Below are 17864 nucleotides of genomic sequence, written 5' to 3' on the forward strand. Positions count from 1 at the left end.
GGAAGTTACTGTAACATGCTACTGTCATTGAAAGGTGAGAGGTCACTTGAGGTCGCCACCACCACCATCACTGACTATTCACCGTTTAAAAGGAAGGGTTAAAGCAATAAAAAAAATTACGTTTATCCCTGCCCCCCCTTCCTTGGCTTTCCCACATTTCTACATAATGGAGCAAGGCTGCAAAGAGCGGCTCCATCCCTCCATCAGGATAATGTTCTGAGAGCAGTGGGGGACAAATGAGGGACAAATCCACAATCTGTGTTCAGTGCAAAAACTTACTCCACATTTCAGGCAAAACATGATGCCACTGCATCATCAATGTTTCATGTTTAAGTTTCTTTGCTAAATATCATTTGCTGGATTTATTTGAATTGTTCCTCCCTCTAGTCTACTTCTCTCATCTCAAGTTTTAGCTCGTGCCCCAGCAAAATTGCAAACTTTGTGTATGATCTTCACACGGGGGATATTGTGACTTCTCGCCTGATTGTCTCTTGCTTTTTTATGATGAAAATGACTATTTATCGTCATAAACGTCCTTGAGTAACCGTCGCCCATATTCCGAGCCAATCGACCCCATATGGTGACGTAAATTCATCTAAGTCCTTGACATAAAGAGGAGACAAAATCCAGACGGCCGTCCAGCTTTACTCCATTCTCTCATCATGATTTTAAAAAATTTAATAAAAATCATTGAAACCATACAATCTTTTCTTTCACGGGGCTCATTGAAATATTCGGGTGTCGGGATGATGCTGCTACATCAGACAGCAACTCAACGCCGGGCTCCATGGTCAGCCAAGCAACATAACCAACCGATTGCATTATGAAGTTGTCATCTCTGTCCGGCCGACATCAAAGAACAGGGCAAACGTGTACGAGAGAGGGGCACTGCGGTCGACGCCAGGAGGCGAGGCTGCGTGTTTAGATTTGGTTTTCCTGACAATCTAAAAATATCCAGCGAAGGCAGGAATCCACAAAGCATTTTTATTTTTTTTTTGCCAAGGAGTGTGTTATTTCCTTGGCTTTCCCACATTTCTTTCTATGTGAATCTACGGGCCATCTGGTGCAGAGGCATCGCTGTGGAAAGAGGGTTAAATGCAAAGCTGCTTTTTAACACTTTCTCAGCTGCCAAACGACTCCATTTGTGGTTCGACCCCAATCGCTGTTCTAGATAGAAATTTGATGCCCTTGGCGAAACACACATAAAATGAACACTGCATGGAAATAAAAAATGATAGGGTTATAATACTGATCATGTGTTTCTAAGTGTAAACACTAGATTTTGAGTTATAGATGTTACAGTGTGGCGAATACTGGGGGGAACGTAACGATAGTGGTGCTGCACAGTTTGCGATTTGAAGGTAAATAAATATGCACTGCAGCTCATTCCGGACACAAACACACACACACACACGCACACAGACGCACACACACGCACACACACGCACACACATGGACACACACACACACACACAACCTATGCTTGGCCTGCCATTGCTGTTTTCCATGGCCGCCCGGCTGGCTGATATTATGTCTAATTCCAGGCATGTAATTAGTGTGTAGCCTGGTCTGGTTCTGTCTGGGTCACTGTTGAGACTGTATTTGGGTCTGATGTAAGCCAGCGCCACAAGATGGGTTGTGGACTATTTGCCACACATGGAGGGTAAATAGAAAACACATTACTGTGGTACGCACACACGGACACACACACACACACACACACACACACACACACACACACACGTATGTACGCACACACGCACGCACGCACACATTATAGCAGGGTACATGTATATGCATACACGCTCACACACACATAAGTATATATATATGTATATATATATATATATATATATGCATTTTTTTCTGTATGTGCCAAAATAGACAGAAACAGAGCAAGAGAAGACAAATAAATATATCGCATATGTAGAGCCTCTCACTGTTTGTGTGTGTGTGTGTGTGTGTGTGTGTGTGTGTGTGTGTGTGTGTGTGTGTGTGTGTATTTGCGTATGCACAGAGGGTTGTGTGGATGATATGTGATTGCAGCGACACATGGAATTCCCAGAATGTGAGAGGTGGCATGAAGAGACTAAAGAGCCACCCCCCCCACCCCAACTCCCAGACCAGGTCACGCTCCGCCGATTGGTCGGTCCCTGGGGGGTCAGGGTTCAGGCAGGATCCTGCCACTTCTCTGAAGGAAAGTCAGAGGTCAACTTCCACCGGAGCTGTGTTTTCCACCCCTCCGCCCAGCATGGGGTCTTTCCAGTCGAGGCTTGGCGGAGTGGAGCGAGACCAAACGCAACCCGCCCCCACAGGTTCCGACCCACAGAAGTCGGCCATGTTGGATGCCTAAATGCCCAATCGTTGCCAATATCACCAAAAGTAAAGTAAAGTAATACATATGCAACCACATAGACAGTACATACAAAATAAACACTATTAAGACACAATTTTAATGGTGCCAGCAGCCAGTTTGTGTTGAAAATAAAAGTCTGGTGGTCCGACCTCAATGTACACTTCTCAAAGTGTCCACTGCCTACTCCACCAGGCTTGATGCTCCTAACTAACTAACGAACTAACTAACAAACTAACAAACTAACAAACTAACAAACTAACAACTAACAAAACTCACTAACTAACAAACTAACAAACTAACAAACTAACAAACTAACAACTAACAAAACTAACTCACTAACAAACTAACAAACTAACAAACTAACAAACTAACTCGCAAACTAACAAACTAACAAACTAACAAACTAACAAACTAACAAACTAACAAACTAACTAGCAAACTCACTAACTCACTGACTCACCAACCAACTAACTAACTTATTACTCACTTACACCTGCGGAGTCACAGAGTTAGATTGGTCTTGGTTATTTCAGGATCACAAACAGATGAAGGAGGTCAGAAAATTAGCACGGGTGAGGTTAGAGGAACAAATCTTCATATTGGGAAGGTGAGGAAGGGGTTAAAGATCCCATTCTGGATTGAAGTGTCCAGCAGAGATGTAAAAATATCGGAAGTGATTCTCTCCATCTTGACTCCCAAGAACAGTTTGGGCTGCGAGTTTTAGGAGTGGCCTCTGGACCTCTTGGAGCGAGGGTGGCTCTAGGTGCCCTGCAAAAGTGGTGGAGGTACCTGGTGGAGTATTTGTAATGCGTTTACCGTTTACTCAGGAAATAATTCATTTATTTCACTCAGAGAGACCATCTGAGCCTTCTCCTCATCGTGGACAATAATTAATAGTTAATTGTTTCAGCATCTTTATTGAAGGAGGGTTTGAAGGGTCGTGATTTGTTAGGGTGTGGTTTTAAATAAAACAAAGCTGTTTATCCCTAGGGGGCTCCAACTGACACTCTAGACTGTACGTGTTTGAAGGTTTTTTGTGTGTCAAATATTATCGTGTATGTCACTTCGATAGGTGTGGTGTAATGCCTCTGTGTTAGCCAGGCCACTTTTGAAAATGAGACGTCATGTATCAATGCAACTTCCTTGGTTATGTCAAGGTTTAAATTAAAAGATTAGATGTAAAAACAGAGAAGAAATTGAAGATGAACATGCAAACTTCATGCAAATGTCATTGTTAATAAAATAAATAGAACATGCAAAGAAGAGTCATGGTGTTTTGATATTAGGGAATATGTATTTGAGTAAAAAACCCCATCAAAACAATCATATTTTGCATGATACACAAATCAACTATATATATATATACTGTATAAAATGTATATACTGTACAATTTTTGCGTACAATACTATATATTGTACGCAAAAACTGTTCCGCAACAATAAATTACAATAACGCTCAAGAATGAACTTGTTACACAGCTCGTAAAACACCGGTGCTCACACACCTACAGTATTTACCTTTGGCTCCAGTATTTCCAGTATTCACAGTAACTGTTGAGCTCTCTAATGGCCTTAAGTGAATTAGAGCTGATCTATCCCATTATGTTTGAATGAGGGCCAAAGTCACCAAATTATATTTTGATGGATGCAAACACACACACACACACACACACACACACACACACACAATCACATATGTCCCGCTTCCCACCTCTAAACCCTTACCACACACCTCTCCCAACTCCAAAGCATACAAACACACCTCCTGACCAGGCCGGCAGGAAGGAAGGAAGTCAATATTTGAGGAGTTGAAGCTCCCTGGCCTTGTGGTTGCAGTCTGCATTTAACTGTAAAGAGCCCACGGGTGGCTTTGCATAAACCCTGCAGCACACCACCCACAGGCCATAGCACAGGGGTGTCAAACCCATTTAAGGTTGCAGGCCCGATTAACTGAACGCCACTTCATGTGGGTTGGATTGCATTTTTAAGGTGTGGTTCGAGGTCGGTGTGTGCGCGTGTGCGCACATGTCCCATGCAGCCTAATCAGAATCTCGTCCTGTCCTGTTGAAGTTGTTAATCAATAAACTGATCATGTTGAGCTCCGAGCTAATAAAAATGGTTGTTATCTTTTCTTTATCTCACCTTACTGAAAAGTAGAATTTCACATGGATAGAAAATCTAAAATCAAGATTTGAATATAATTTCCAAAATTAAAATAAAATGTATAAATGATATGACAATATAAATAATAATACATAATATTATTTTAAATATATTTTTAATAAATGTAAAACAATATATTACAAATATTAAAATATATTATAAATGTTATATTGTTTTTTTTAATAATACATAAAAATCCATCTCAAATCTTCCCATGGGCAGCTGTATGTTTGACACTTCTGGTATAACAATAATGATCACAACCCCTTCTAAACCCCCCTCAGCCCTGGAGAGAATTAAAGTGATAATGAACTTTAAAAAAATAATTTTTCTTTTTTTTAATGAATGAATGAATTCATTCATAAATTTAATTTTTTATTCATTCATTTCTGTATATGGCGGTCCATTATCATCTTGGAAATTAGACAACTGAACATAGTTGGATGTGTTCAGTTTTCATCTCCAGAAAAGCTGCACACGCAAGTAGCCACAAACAAACAGTATGTTTGTGTGTATTCCGACAGAAGCGTGCACCTGAACCCGCCGGGTGGCTGAACGTCCACAGCTACAAGTTGAAGCAGAAAGAAAACTGCTGTTGCCAAACACCACAAATATTTACAGGAGGAGAAGAAGAGAGGAAATAGATTGACCAGCTGACCCCCCCTTTTCAGGTAACACCAGGTCAGTGTTGTTTAAGTTTGAGGTATGAGAGGCACAAGAGCACATGTGGTACAGTGTTCCAGCCTGTTTCCAGGTTTAATGAAGGAAGTAAAGTAGTTACAGATAGACAGATAGATAGATAGATAGATAGATAGATAGATAGATAGATAGATAGATAGATAGATAGATAGATAGATAGATGGATAGATAGATAGATAGATAGATAGATAGATAGATAGATAGATAGATAGATAGATAGATGGATAGATAGATAGATAGATAGATAGATAGATAGATAGATAGATAGATAGATAGATAGATAGATAGATAGATAGATAGATAGATAGATAGATAGATAGATAGATAGATAGATAGATAGATAGATAGATAGATAGATAGATAGATAGATAGATAGATAGATAGATAGATAGATAGATAGATAGATAGATAGATAGATAGATAGATAGATAGATAGATAGATAGATAGATAGATAGACAGACAGATAGATAGATAGATAGATAGATAGATAGATAGATAGATAGATAGATAGATAGATAGATAGATAGATAGATAGATAGATAGATAGATAGATAGATAGATAGATAGATAGACAGATAGATAGATAGATGGATAGATAGAGTTAAAAAAAATATATAGAATGTACAATAAACAATAAAAACAGAACTAATAATGAACCTTAGAAACAATGGAAATAAAAATGCCCTAACCTACTGATAGACAATCAGTCTAGACCTAGAATTTACTAAAACAATAAAATAAGCCTAGAAATCCACAATATGCTTTGTATGACACGTTACTGTTGTATGTGTGTGTGTATGGTGTGTTTGTGTGTGTGTGTGTGTGCGTGCGTGTGTGCGTCTGTGAACTATATAAACTGACATGACACCGTTGACATTGCAAATTACCTTATTTTTTAATACGTGATCTTGCTTTACTTTTTGTTTTTGTTTTTGTTTTTGTTGTATTCATCCAAATGGATTCTGAAAAATATCTATTTTATGTATTTTCAACGCAAAAAAAGTATAAATGTCAAAGTATTTGAGTTAAGTGGAAACGGTTTTGTCGCACTCTTGTATATTGGTGAGGAGATGTGTATTGTGAAGTGTCAAGCAGCAATGGAGCTAATGGAGGCCGGCCAGAAACACGCTGCTGTTTGATGCGATTTACATTTAAGTACCGTGACCTCACACTCCTTCCAGACACACTGTGAGAGACGCGGCATATACATACATACAAAGACAAATACACAAACACACTGAAACATATTCATATACATAAGTGCAATCCCCTTCCAAAACATTTAGCAGCTTTTGATCTTAAACACAAAAAAACTGTTCAGAGATACAAGATAAACCCAAATCTTCAAATCGCAACAAAGACAACAATAGAGAGGTGTTTACAAAATAAATGATAAATACACTTTTAAGCTGATGCTTTGGGGAGTTTTACTTTTGTTGTTGTTGTTTTTTTTTTTTTTATCAAAGTCGTCAGCTCAGGGCACTAGGATTATAAAATTGCATCATGGGTAAAAAATGATACTGAAATACACAGACAGCCCCATTTCCAAACATACACTGACAACAGTTTCACTAAAAAATGCTAAATGCTGAATTAGGGAACTTCAGTGAAAGCCCAGATTGTTCTACAAGAACAGTGTGTCTGGATGATCAGAACAATTAGAAATCTAAAATTCAACAAGTGCTTAATGGAGGCCATGCCTGCAAGCCACACAGCTGCAGACAAACTTTACACAATCAAAGACTGTGTATCAAAATGTGTGTGTGTGTGTGTGTGTGTGTGTGTGTGTGTGTGTGTGTGTGTGTGTGTGTGTGTGTGTGTGTGTGTGTGTGTGTGTGTGTGCGTGTGTGTGTGTGCGTGTGTGTGCGTGCGTGCGTGCTCGCGTGTGTGTGGGGGGGCATTCAATATATATTGTTTAGCTATTTAGCTATAGATATACCATATGTTAATTTAGCTATTATATATGTTCTGCTGAAATAGTATAGTATAGTATAGTATAGTATTGTATAGCAAAGTATACTGTTGCATAGTATAGTATAGTATAGTATAGTATAGAATAACATAGGAGAGTAGAGTATTGTATCGTATAATATCGTATAGTATAGTGCAGTATAGTATACTGTTGTATAGTATAATAGAGGATAGTACACTGTAGTATAGTATAGTGTAGGATAGTATAGTAAACTGTAGTATAGTGTAGTGTAGTATATTAGACTGTAGTATAGTATTGTATAGTGTAGTATATGATAGTATACTGTGGTATAGTATAGCATAGCATAGTGCCGTATAGTATACCGTAGTATAGTATACTGTAGACTAGTATAGTATACTGTAGTATAGTATAGTAGTGTACTATAGTATAGTAGTGTAGTGTACAATAGTATAGTATAGTACAGTATAGTAGTGTACTACAGTATAGCAGTGCACTATAATATAGTAGTGTACTATAGTTTAGTATAGTATAGTAGTGTACTATAGTATAGTAGTGTAGTGTAGTACAGTATTGTATAGTAGTGTAGTGTACTATGGTATAGTAGTGTAGTGTAGTGTACCATAGTATAGTAAAGTAGTGGAGTGTACTATAGGATAGTAGTATAGTACTAGCACTACACTACACTACTATGCTATAATATAGTAAACTTCTACACTATACTATAGTACACTACACTACTATACTATGCTGCACTACTATACTATAGTAGTATAGTATAGTAGTGTATTATTGTATAGTATAGGAGTGTGGTGTACTATAGTATAGTATTGTGTAGTATAGTGTAGTATATATGGTACATTATAGTGCACAGTACAGTACTACAGTAGTGTAGTATACTACTATAGTATACAATATAGTATTGTATAGTAAATACTGTATATACTGTATAAACATATAGTATATATAGTACCCTAGTTACTGTACAATACAGTATCTAGGATATAGAGTATGTATGTCTTGCTCTATATATGTGTACATATACATACACGGATCAGTAAAGTTATCCTAAAATAAAACATAATAAAAATGACATTGCTGTTAAAATATATACACAGACAACAGAGGGGAACCTAAAGTAAAAATAGAACAAAATAAACATTGGCGTGAAAAAAAACATCCAACTCACACACATTTATATTCATACATAAGGATAAGCTAAGGTTTAAACAGATAAACAGCGTGTAAACATTGCAAGTAGTTTCTCTCTATCCCCCCCTCCCCCTCTCTGTATCCCCCCCCCCTATTTCCAATACAATCATCACCATTTGGCCTGGTCTCCACGGCACTTTGTGTTAATGCGCTGTCCGTGGGGGCAGGGCAGAACACTGGGACGTCGGAAGGGAAAACTCGCACTCATTTCCTCCGTGTGGTCTCGGTACAAATCAACAACATCCTGTCCCTTTGTGGATCCTGCTGCCCTCATGCTGCTAGGCGTCATAAACCCCCCCCGCACCCCAGGATCCTTTTACTGCCCCCAGTCCGAGCTGCAGGAGGAAGGAAGGGCCACAGTAATGGCTGGGATCAGGTCAAGACACAATGGAGGCGATTTTTAGCCTATAATTACATACATACAGTGTATAAATATAGCATTACCATATATTCATTGAGATAATACAGAAACACAATATAATATATTGAAGCGATGACCATAGACCTGATACTCTTTGAAGATTTGAAGTTATAGGGGGGGGGGGGGGAATGTATTTTTAAAAATCACGTGATTTTTAAGTCTGAACAATCACCATTTTGTTGTATTTGCATTGTGTGTATTTTGCGATGTTTTCCTTAGACACGTTCGCGTCGCGGTCCGTCACGAGGAAAAAAGAAAAAGCCCCGAAGACCCCGAGGATCAGAGGAGCCCCCTGCGCGCGGCGCGCCCCCCCCAAAAGCCCTGGACCAGAACAATGGGAAGAAAACAACGAGGCACGGAAGGCGTCCGTGAGCCCCCCCGTCCGTCCCCTCTCTCCCTTCGCGTCGCGCCCCTCGTCTTCCCGTGACGCGTCGTGTCGCACCTCGCCCCACGCCGTCACAACGTCCCAAATGAACGAGTGCGCGTTAAGCACACGGATAAAAGCAAAGGCGGCTCATTCATGTCAATCCCGCCTGACATTGCCCTGGCGACGAAAAGCCCCCACCGCCCCCCCCCCCCCCCCCCATTTCCCCCCCCCCCATCCCCATTCTCCCATTCATAAAAAAAAAAAAAATCTCGGCATCGCGCATGCGCAATCAAATTCGGAGTCCTCCCCATTCATAAAATGTAACCCCCCCCCCCCCCCCCCCCCGTCCTGCGTTGCGTTTCAGGCCGAGGAGTCGCGCGAGCAGCCCTCCCATTCACAAAAAAAAAAAAAAAAACACTGGCGGGGCGCACGCGCACTGCGTCCTTTCCCTCCCATTCATAAAAAGTCATTTCCCCTCTCGGTGGTTGCAACACCGTGTGAAGAGCCGCAGCGGAGCAGCCCGTAGACCAGAGCTGGAGCTTTACCCCCCCCCCCCCCCCCCTTTTCTCTGCATTTTTGGGAGTTATTGGTTATTATTCTGCACGGATTGGAATGTAACCCGCAGTCGACGCGACGGAGAAATGATATTTTTAGCCTGAGAAAAGTAAGTGGTCGCCTCGGATAAATACATGATTGTGTTTTTTTTGTGTGTGTGTGTGTGGTTTTTTTTGTCGATCGTCAAACGCGCTGAAGCAGAGTAACGCAGTTCGCGTTTGGTCGAGGTCTGGTCGAGGCGCATTATTATTATTATTATTATTATTATTATTATTATTATTATTATTTTGTTGTCTCTCACTCGGCTGGATTATGGCACGGAAACACTCGTGAAACTCACTCTTGCAACAAACTGTTCCCGACCGGTGTTTGCACTTTGAGTGAATATTTAACCAACCATTTTTTTAACCGAAGCGGAGGGGGTAGGGGTGCAGCCTCGGAAGAAGTAGTCTCTCAAGCCGTGTGGGCACGCTTAAAATACCCGTTTGAAGGCGACATTTCGCTATATATAAGCATATCTATGTAGAGTTATATAGGTTGTTAAGCACCCCAGCATTGAGGATCCGGTTCTGGTCCTGGTTGCGTGTCGCTTCCTATTTTTCCCTCTGCACCCCCATGCAGCCCCCGCCCCCCGTCAGGTGTTACTGCTTTTCAGGGGTCTCTGATTTTTTTTTTAAATCCACCTTAATCACCAAATGAAAATATCTGCCTCGTTTGGTTGACCCCCCCCCCCTCCTCCTCCTTCCCTTTTTTTTACGCGTCGGAAAAGTGCGCATTCACCAATCACGCACCGCGATCCTGCTTCTTTAACACAATGCATTTGAGTGTTATCTTGTGCTGGTTTTTTTTTTTTTTTTAATCGGGGCTGCCGTTGCATGCAGATGAAGAGGGTGATGATGGTGATGGTGAGGTCTGCAGACATTGGTCACAATGTCACCAGAAACACGCGTCCGCAGGCGCCGCCGCCGCACCTGAGGAGCGGCGGCGGCGGCGGCGCAGCGGCGGAGCCTCCGGATTTTATGACTCAGTCCATTCACTTATTTGGGGGGGTTCGCGCACACGCACGCACGCACGCACCCAGTTCCGGCTGGAGCCTCGTCGTAATGGTCCCACATTTGATGATTTGTCTCTGTGCCAGCGAATTTCGCAACAGGTTTCTCAACAGAGCTGTTTGGGGATTTTGGAGAGACAAGGTTTTTAGTCGTGGAAGCATGCGGATATTTATGAGGGCCCAAATAAGATGTTTTTTTTTTTATATGTTTTGTACCATTTTTTAATATACTAATATATTTTTGTGTTGCTTGTATACATTTTCATTATGTATTTTTGCATGGATTCTTTTGCTCTTCTTGTATATATTTATATTGTGATTTCGATCATTTAATTTCATTCTCCCTCCTTTCTGCGTTTATCACAGTCTTGGGAGTTTGCCGTTTTATCATTTCACTGCACCGTATACTTGCATGGCTGCATGTGACAATTAAAAATATTGAATCATTGGTTGCAAAAAGAATATTTGCACTGCAATCCAGTATTATATATGCCTTCCACCCATCCTACTTGCACATATCTTGCATTTCACCTCTTGGTCGTCGTTTAAACTTCATATTTGATGTTGTTGGGATTTTTTTTTCCATACCACCGTTGCCACGTAACTGATATGACCGGGAGCTGGCTGCTGGATATGATATCTCTTCAATAATCATTCTAGTCTTCTGTAAAACAGACGTTGCCTAACAGTTCATTGATGCAGCACGGGTTTCATTCAGATGCATTATGACTGGGGAAGCTCCCTCATTCATAAAACTGGAGCTCACATTTTGTTCGAAGGCTTTCTTTGGCTGCTTCTTCAACGGACTTGCTATGAGTCATCAACTTGAAAGGATGCGTAAACGTGTACAATTTGTATTTCTTAAGGTGTTCTCAACTTGAAATTGAAAAATGTAATTAATTCAAACCTAAAAGTTATAGGGTTTACAAACTAAATTATAAATAAATTAAATTGATGTTGATTTGAATTATGAATATGGATCAAATGGTGATCAAATCAAGTATTGACCAAGCTGTTAATGTCATGTTCATATATTTATACATGCCAAGATCGCACTTTTTGTGTGTGGTGAGTTCCCCCTTTCCTTAGAGCTGTTTATTTAGCTCCGCTTCTCCTTTCTTCCCTGCCGTAACTTGTTTTGCATCAATTTGCATGCAAGACCTGCTCCCAGAGTGCTCCCTGCTCTTAAGGAGGAAGACTATGTAGGCCCGACTGCTGTTGTTCTAATGTTTAAAGTTGCTCGAGTCTAGTTCTGGCAGCAGAAAAAGTTTCTCCCTTTGAGCCTGAAATCAATTTCAGGCTATTATTTTATTGACGCCCTGTTGATTGGTTGCCAGATTATTTCCAATGGAAATGCATCATTAATGTCGCTTAAAATAAGTCTACTTAGGAAAGGCAAATCAAAGATTTATTGATGGAATAGCGAGGGAAACGCACTACTAGGTTGTATTAAATTGTTAATGTAGGTTGAGTAAAAGTATAATAGGAGGTCAACTGAGAACTAAGTTCTTCTAGCTCTGTGTTCTCTATTTCTCCCATGTGTTTTTATCACAGTTTGTTCTTCTTCTCACCGACCGTTTAAATTTTTTCATGTCAGGTTCAAAACCTCACCACATGATGTATCTTCTCTCTCTCTCTCTCTTTACTTTTCAGAATTGTTAGATGCTGCTTTAGAGTCCAGAGTGCTGCTGTATGCAAAGCACCAGCCTACACATGGAATCCAGGGTACCCCATCACATCCCAGGAGTGTCCTCCTCGTTGATCTCCCAGCCCCTGCTGGAGAGCCGGGTGCCCTACGGCCGCCTACAGCACCCCGTCACCATCTACCCCATCGACCAGATGAAGTCCTCACATGTGGAGAACGACTACATAGACAGTCCCACTGTCATCTCCCAGCAGCCTCCCAGCCAGAAGACGGCAAGCCGCAGGATCACCTGGCTCGGCCAAAGCCAGGAGGCCTTTCTGGGTGCCAACCACAACCATCAACACCAGCACAACCAACAGGGCAGGTGTGAGCCCCACCCTCACGCCCAGGACACCACCACCCACCCTTGGATCTCGTTCAGCGGGAGGCCGAGCTCCATTAGCAGTAGCAGCAGCACCTCATCCGACCAGAGGTTGCTGGATCACGCTGCCCCCACCCCAACAGCGGACCATCAAGCAAACCTGCACCATCATCACCAGGGTTCTGTCAACACCATCACCACAAGAACCCCTGGCTACCTCACCTCCTCCTCTGACACTAAAGTCCTTACCTCCTCCTCCTCAGCATCCTCCTGCTCCACCTCCTCTAAACCGCTGGACGTCAAGCCGGCTACAGGAGGTGTTTGCACTGGACCGCAAGTTCCCATGCTCATCCCTTCCTCCCCCGCTGAGAAGAAGCACCTCCTGCTCTGCGAACACTGTGGAAAGTGTCGCTGCACAGAGTGTACGCTCCCTCGGACCCTGCCCTCCTGCTGGGTCTGCAACCAGGAGTGCCTGTGCTCTGCCCAGAGCCTGGTGGATACAGCCACCTGCATGTGCCTGGTCAAAGGGATCTTCTACCACTGCACCGAGGATGAGGATGATGAGGGCTCCTGCGCCGACAAGCCCTGTTCCTGTTCCCAGGCCAATTGCTGTGCACGCTGGTCCTTCATGGCCGCTATCTCCCTCGTCCTGCCCTGCTTGGTCTGCTACCTGCCTGCCACGGGCCTGGCCAAGCTGGGACAGAAGTGTTACGACGGCATGAGCAGGCCCGGCTGCCGGTGCAAGAACTCACAGGGTGGCGGAGCCGGTGGGGGTAAAAACGGAGACATCGGCGCGAAAGTGGAAACTCTGGGGAAGCAGCGGCAGGGATCGTGATACCAGACCAAACTGGTTAGCCATGGTTTCATTAGAATTATTGACATGGCTATAAGTAAAATTGCTCACTCTCCATGGATAGGACAATCCAAGAACTGACCCGTTAAACTTCCATCGTTAATCTGCTGGAAGGTGACTCATGCTAAACAAAGGTACTTAAGCGGCTTCCTATTTCCCTAGGTTTGAAGAGCTGGATGATTGAAATGGACCCAGTCCGAGAGGTGACCAGGTCAGAGGCTAATAGGCCTCTCTAGGGATCTGCTTTGTCTTGTCAGATTGATACAAGACGGAAAAGAGACTGGAATGTGGGACTGTTGACCATGTTTGTTTATATATATATATATATATATATATATATATATATATATATATATATATATACACACACACACACAGTGTATATAAATATAGAGGGTGGCTGAAGGCACAAAGTCGACGTCCCTCTCTGCTGCTCTGTATTTCTCATCTTATTTCCATCATGGTAACTAACCAGACCTTGTTAGTTGCTGTTCTTCTGATGACATAGAAGTTATATGTTGGAGAGATGTCTATACAACCCCACCAACCCCCAGCCCTGGCCAAATCCCAAAACACAGCGCAGTGCCCCGACATTTGAACAAACAAATGAATACTTGTAGAGTAGATTAAGGAATGGCCACTGTTCTCAGTCAAACTACCACTTACTCAGTCACTCTCTGAACTATTACAATGATCTTCGTTCTGAAAACTCGTCAGTCTTCCTCTGATATGCTAGCTCTGCGTTGCAAACATTATATCCCTTAGTTTTGTATCTCAATGTAGGAGGTATAGAAACAAGCCCCCCGGGGCATTGAAATTATAGTTATCAATAATAATTTTGACTGACTGATTGAGGGTATGGGGGAAAAAAAAGCAAAAGTCATGCTGCAAGTCAAAGAGACGATCACTTGGAAGTGTTTCCCCATTTGGGGACAAAAACCTTCTTTAAAAAATTGAATTCTATTCACTTTCACCAATCACCTCAGAAGTAATGCATGTCACGACCTGCATGCTCTCTAATTAATACCCACCGTGCTAGAAGTCAATGTGTTGTAATAAAAAAATAAAATAAAAAAAGACGAAATGTAAAAAAAAAAAAAAAAAATAAGAAGAAAAACCAAAACAAAAAAACGAAAGTACACCCCAACCTTCTCAGGGACTGTTACAGTAATCCTCCATAGAACTTGGCCTCTAGTGTGTCTCTTTCCAAACTGCCTGGAAGCCTGGTCTCGTCACTCTTTGCACACGGGGGCAAAGAGGCTTTTCAGAGCAGAATAGGGAATTGTGAATAATATAAAGTGTGTAAGCTAAATAAGAGACAATGACCAGAAAACAACATTCCCAGGAGAGAGGAGGTGTGTGTGTGTGGTGTGTGTGGTGTGTGTGTGTGTGTGTGTGTGTGTGTGTGTGTGTGTGTGTGTGTGTGTGTGTGTGTGTGTGTGTGTGTGGAGAAGGCACAGTCGAGGTATTGTTGTTGTGTATGTATCTAGCCAGCCTTAGTGAAAATCAAACCTGCCACTTGCACAAAGTTTTTTAAGACGCAAACCCCCTTATCAGATAGACTAAAGCACAGTGTTAAACCACCACGGCGTTGAAGTTTATCCCACATAACTGTTTGTGAACTACATTTTAGTCCTATACCCCACCCCCGCCTCACAGACGCACCAATCCCCCCTTTAACTTTAAATAGTAAGGCTGCATAGTCAAGGTTGTTAATCGGAGAGCTTGTCTTTTACTCTTAAAAGTCTATTTTTGTGGCTTGCATGACGTTCTTAGGACTTTGCCAAAGGAAGCTAGTGTAGCATGTTGTTTTGCCGCCTCGAGTGCTCACAAGTGTTCCGCACTCTTGCCAAATGGAGTTTGATGGCGGTCGGTTCTTCAAATCACGCTACCCCATACATGCAGCTTAGCTTTTCCCTTTGAGCAGGAAGGGTTATCACTTCTGTCGCTCCATCACGTTTTCTTCACACGAGGCCCGTAGCCTTTATTGGGGTGGGCGGGGACCTGCTCCGGCCTGTGCCGGTGTCGTTGCACAAAGCCGATATCACACGGGAAAACGAAAAGAACACTGTCCTAAGTCTTGAATGTATGAGGCAATATTTTCAAAAATGAGCAATTCCCCGTGACAGGATAGGTGCCAAAACCGGGCGATCGGGATTTGCGGGACGAGGTCAAAACGCCCTACTTTGGAGAGGGAACAAAAAAAAAATTGCTGAATGTTTTGACACCACATTTAGACATAGAGCTATGCAGGTGAAATGTTATTTGCTGTAAATAGTTTCACAACATTTGTGTTCTTTAGAAAGAGACTTTTAAATGTCCTTTAAAAAGATTGCATGGTACACTATAACTTCGATTCAGTACAAGATATACAGAGAATATATTAGATATCTATTTTAAGGGGGAAGACAAAATTGAGAGATGGCAGTGGTGAAAGAAAGTATGGGAGGGGGATAAAAGACAGATCTTTTTATCATAGGCACTTGATTGAGGTAAAGTGTGCCCGGCAATAAAAAAAATTAACTATTCAACTTAAATAAACAAAAAGCGAAAAAGGAAGAACATGGGAAAGTAAATCCTACTGTTTGTGCCCTCTACGGCTCATTAGCAGTCGAAAGGCTAAAGCTCGTTCCCTCGCTCCTCCCGCGAGCCCTGAAGACTGAGGCTTCATTGAGTCCACGCGGAAACACAATCTGCCCCGATCTGGATTAACCCGTTTGCCGCCGCCACTGCATAGTGTTTCAGCTGCAGCTAGCTCTATCTCTCCTTCTCCCTCTTTTTTTTTTCCCCCTCAACTCTCCTCCCCCTCCCCTCCTCCATTTCCTTCCTTCGCCAAAGTTGTCTAACAAATAGCTCTCCGGTCCTGATTGACAAACACAGCTGCTGTGCATAAACTTGTCAAATCGTTTGAGGAAGGGGGGGGGGGGGTCTCTCTCTCTCTCTCTCTCTCTCTCTCTCTCTCTCTCTCTCTCTCTCTCTCGGTGCATTCTCTGCTTACTCTGCTCCACTATAGTCAAGCTCTTTCTCTCCCTTTTTTTCCGTGTATCACGCCTTTTCCCGCTCCACCGCCGAATGAGCGGCTGAGCCCTTATTTTCAAATTAGCTTTACACACACTCACCATGTGCTCGGTAGTCTGTTTTTTTTGTCTTGTTTATTTTCATTTCTCATTTTTATGTTTTTTTTTTTCTTCTGGTTTTGGAACGATTGCCGACGGTGGCAACTCACTGATCATGTAATGGCTATTTATATTTTTGGGTTAGAATGCCGTGACTTTTACACCCTTCCCTAGTTATACTTTGGAGCTCATCATTTGGGGAGGCGCTGATTTCAATTTAGTCCATGAGGGAAAAAGTCTAAAAACAAAACAAAAAAAAACCAGCTGGGTAACACTACTCCATTCCTTTCGCCTTCGCATTGTCAATGTCGGGGATTCAGAGAAGAGATCTGTGCTTCTGTTTTTCTTTTTTGTTTGTTTAGATATAACAAAAAGAAAAAAAGTCACATGTAAAAAGGTTCCCTTTATAGATATATTTATTTTGAAGTTCTATTTTATATAGTATTTATTTAGATGCCAACTTTTTTGTTTGTGAAGAAAGCTTATGTTGAAATGGAATGTACATTGACAATGGAAATATATATTGTTGAATATACCCACATTGTTGCGTCATTGATTTATAAGAGTTATCAGGATTTTAACACACACACACACACACACACACACACACACACACATTAACAAGGAAACCAATTTGTCTTACTCTTAAGAATGTTTATGTAGAAAAAAATACAAAACGGAAGATATTTACAAGATAACAAATGAAAGGCCCCAGGTGCTAATTGGTTTGGTGACTTTTTATACTTTTACATTGCTGCCAAATCAATCAAAGAGTTAAAATATATACTGTATTTAAATTGATGTAATTATTCAACAGCAAACCATTAAAATTAAAAGCCGTGTCCGTTTATCATGCGCTCTAAGAGCAGTTTTTGGAAAGTACGCCCTTCCAGTTCGCTCTCCAGGAGAACGAATGTGGTCGGGCTCCCACTCCCTCCGCCGTAGCGTGCTTCCCAAATTATATCTGGGATATCTGGTTTGATCCGGTCGCCGAACGGCAAGGAAGCACTCTTGGCTTTATGCAAGCTTCACTTTGTAAACGGAAGGCGGCTGTGAAGGATGACGCCAAAGTGAGTTTAGAAAAAGTTTAAAGATCTAGATACATATTTTACTGTTCCCAAGTTAGGTCAAGTT

At 41.8% G+C, this 17864-nt stretch overlaps 1 protein-coding gene across 1 annotated transcript; it reads left to right on the forward strand.

The window, feature by feature from the left end:
• Positions 1 to 9731: 9731 nt before the first annotated feature.
• Positions 9732 to 17266, forward strand: spry4 (sprouty homolog 4). The gene is made up of 2 exons (XM_080014288.1): positions 9732 to 9813; positions 12409 to 17266. The coding sequence occupies exon 2, from the start codon at positions 12448 to 12450 to the stop codon at positions 13594 to 13596; it is 1149 nt and encodes a 382-aa protein (XP_079870414.1). The 5' UTR covers positions 9732 to 9813; positions 12409 to 12447; the 3' UTR covers positions 13597 to 17266.
• The last annotated feature ends 598 nt before the right edge of the window (positions 17267 to 17864 follow it).

The sequence above is a fragment of the Zeus faber genome, assembly GCF_960531495.2.
Source record: "Zeus faber genome assembly, chromosome: 14".
NCBI lineage: Eukaryota > Metazoa > Chordata > Actinopteri > Zeiformes > Zeidae > Zeus > Zeus faber.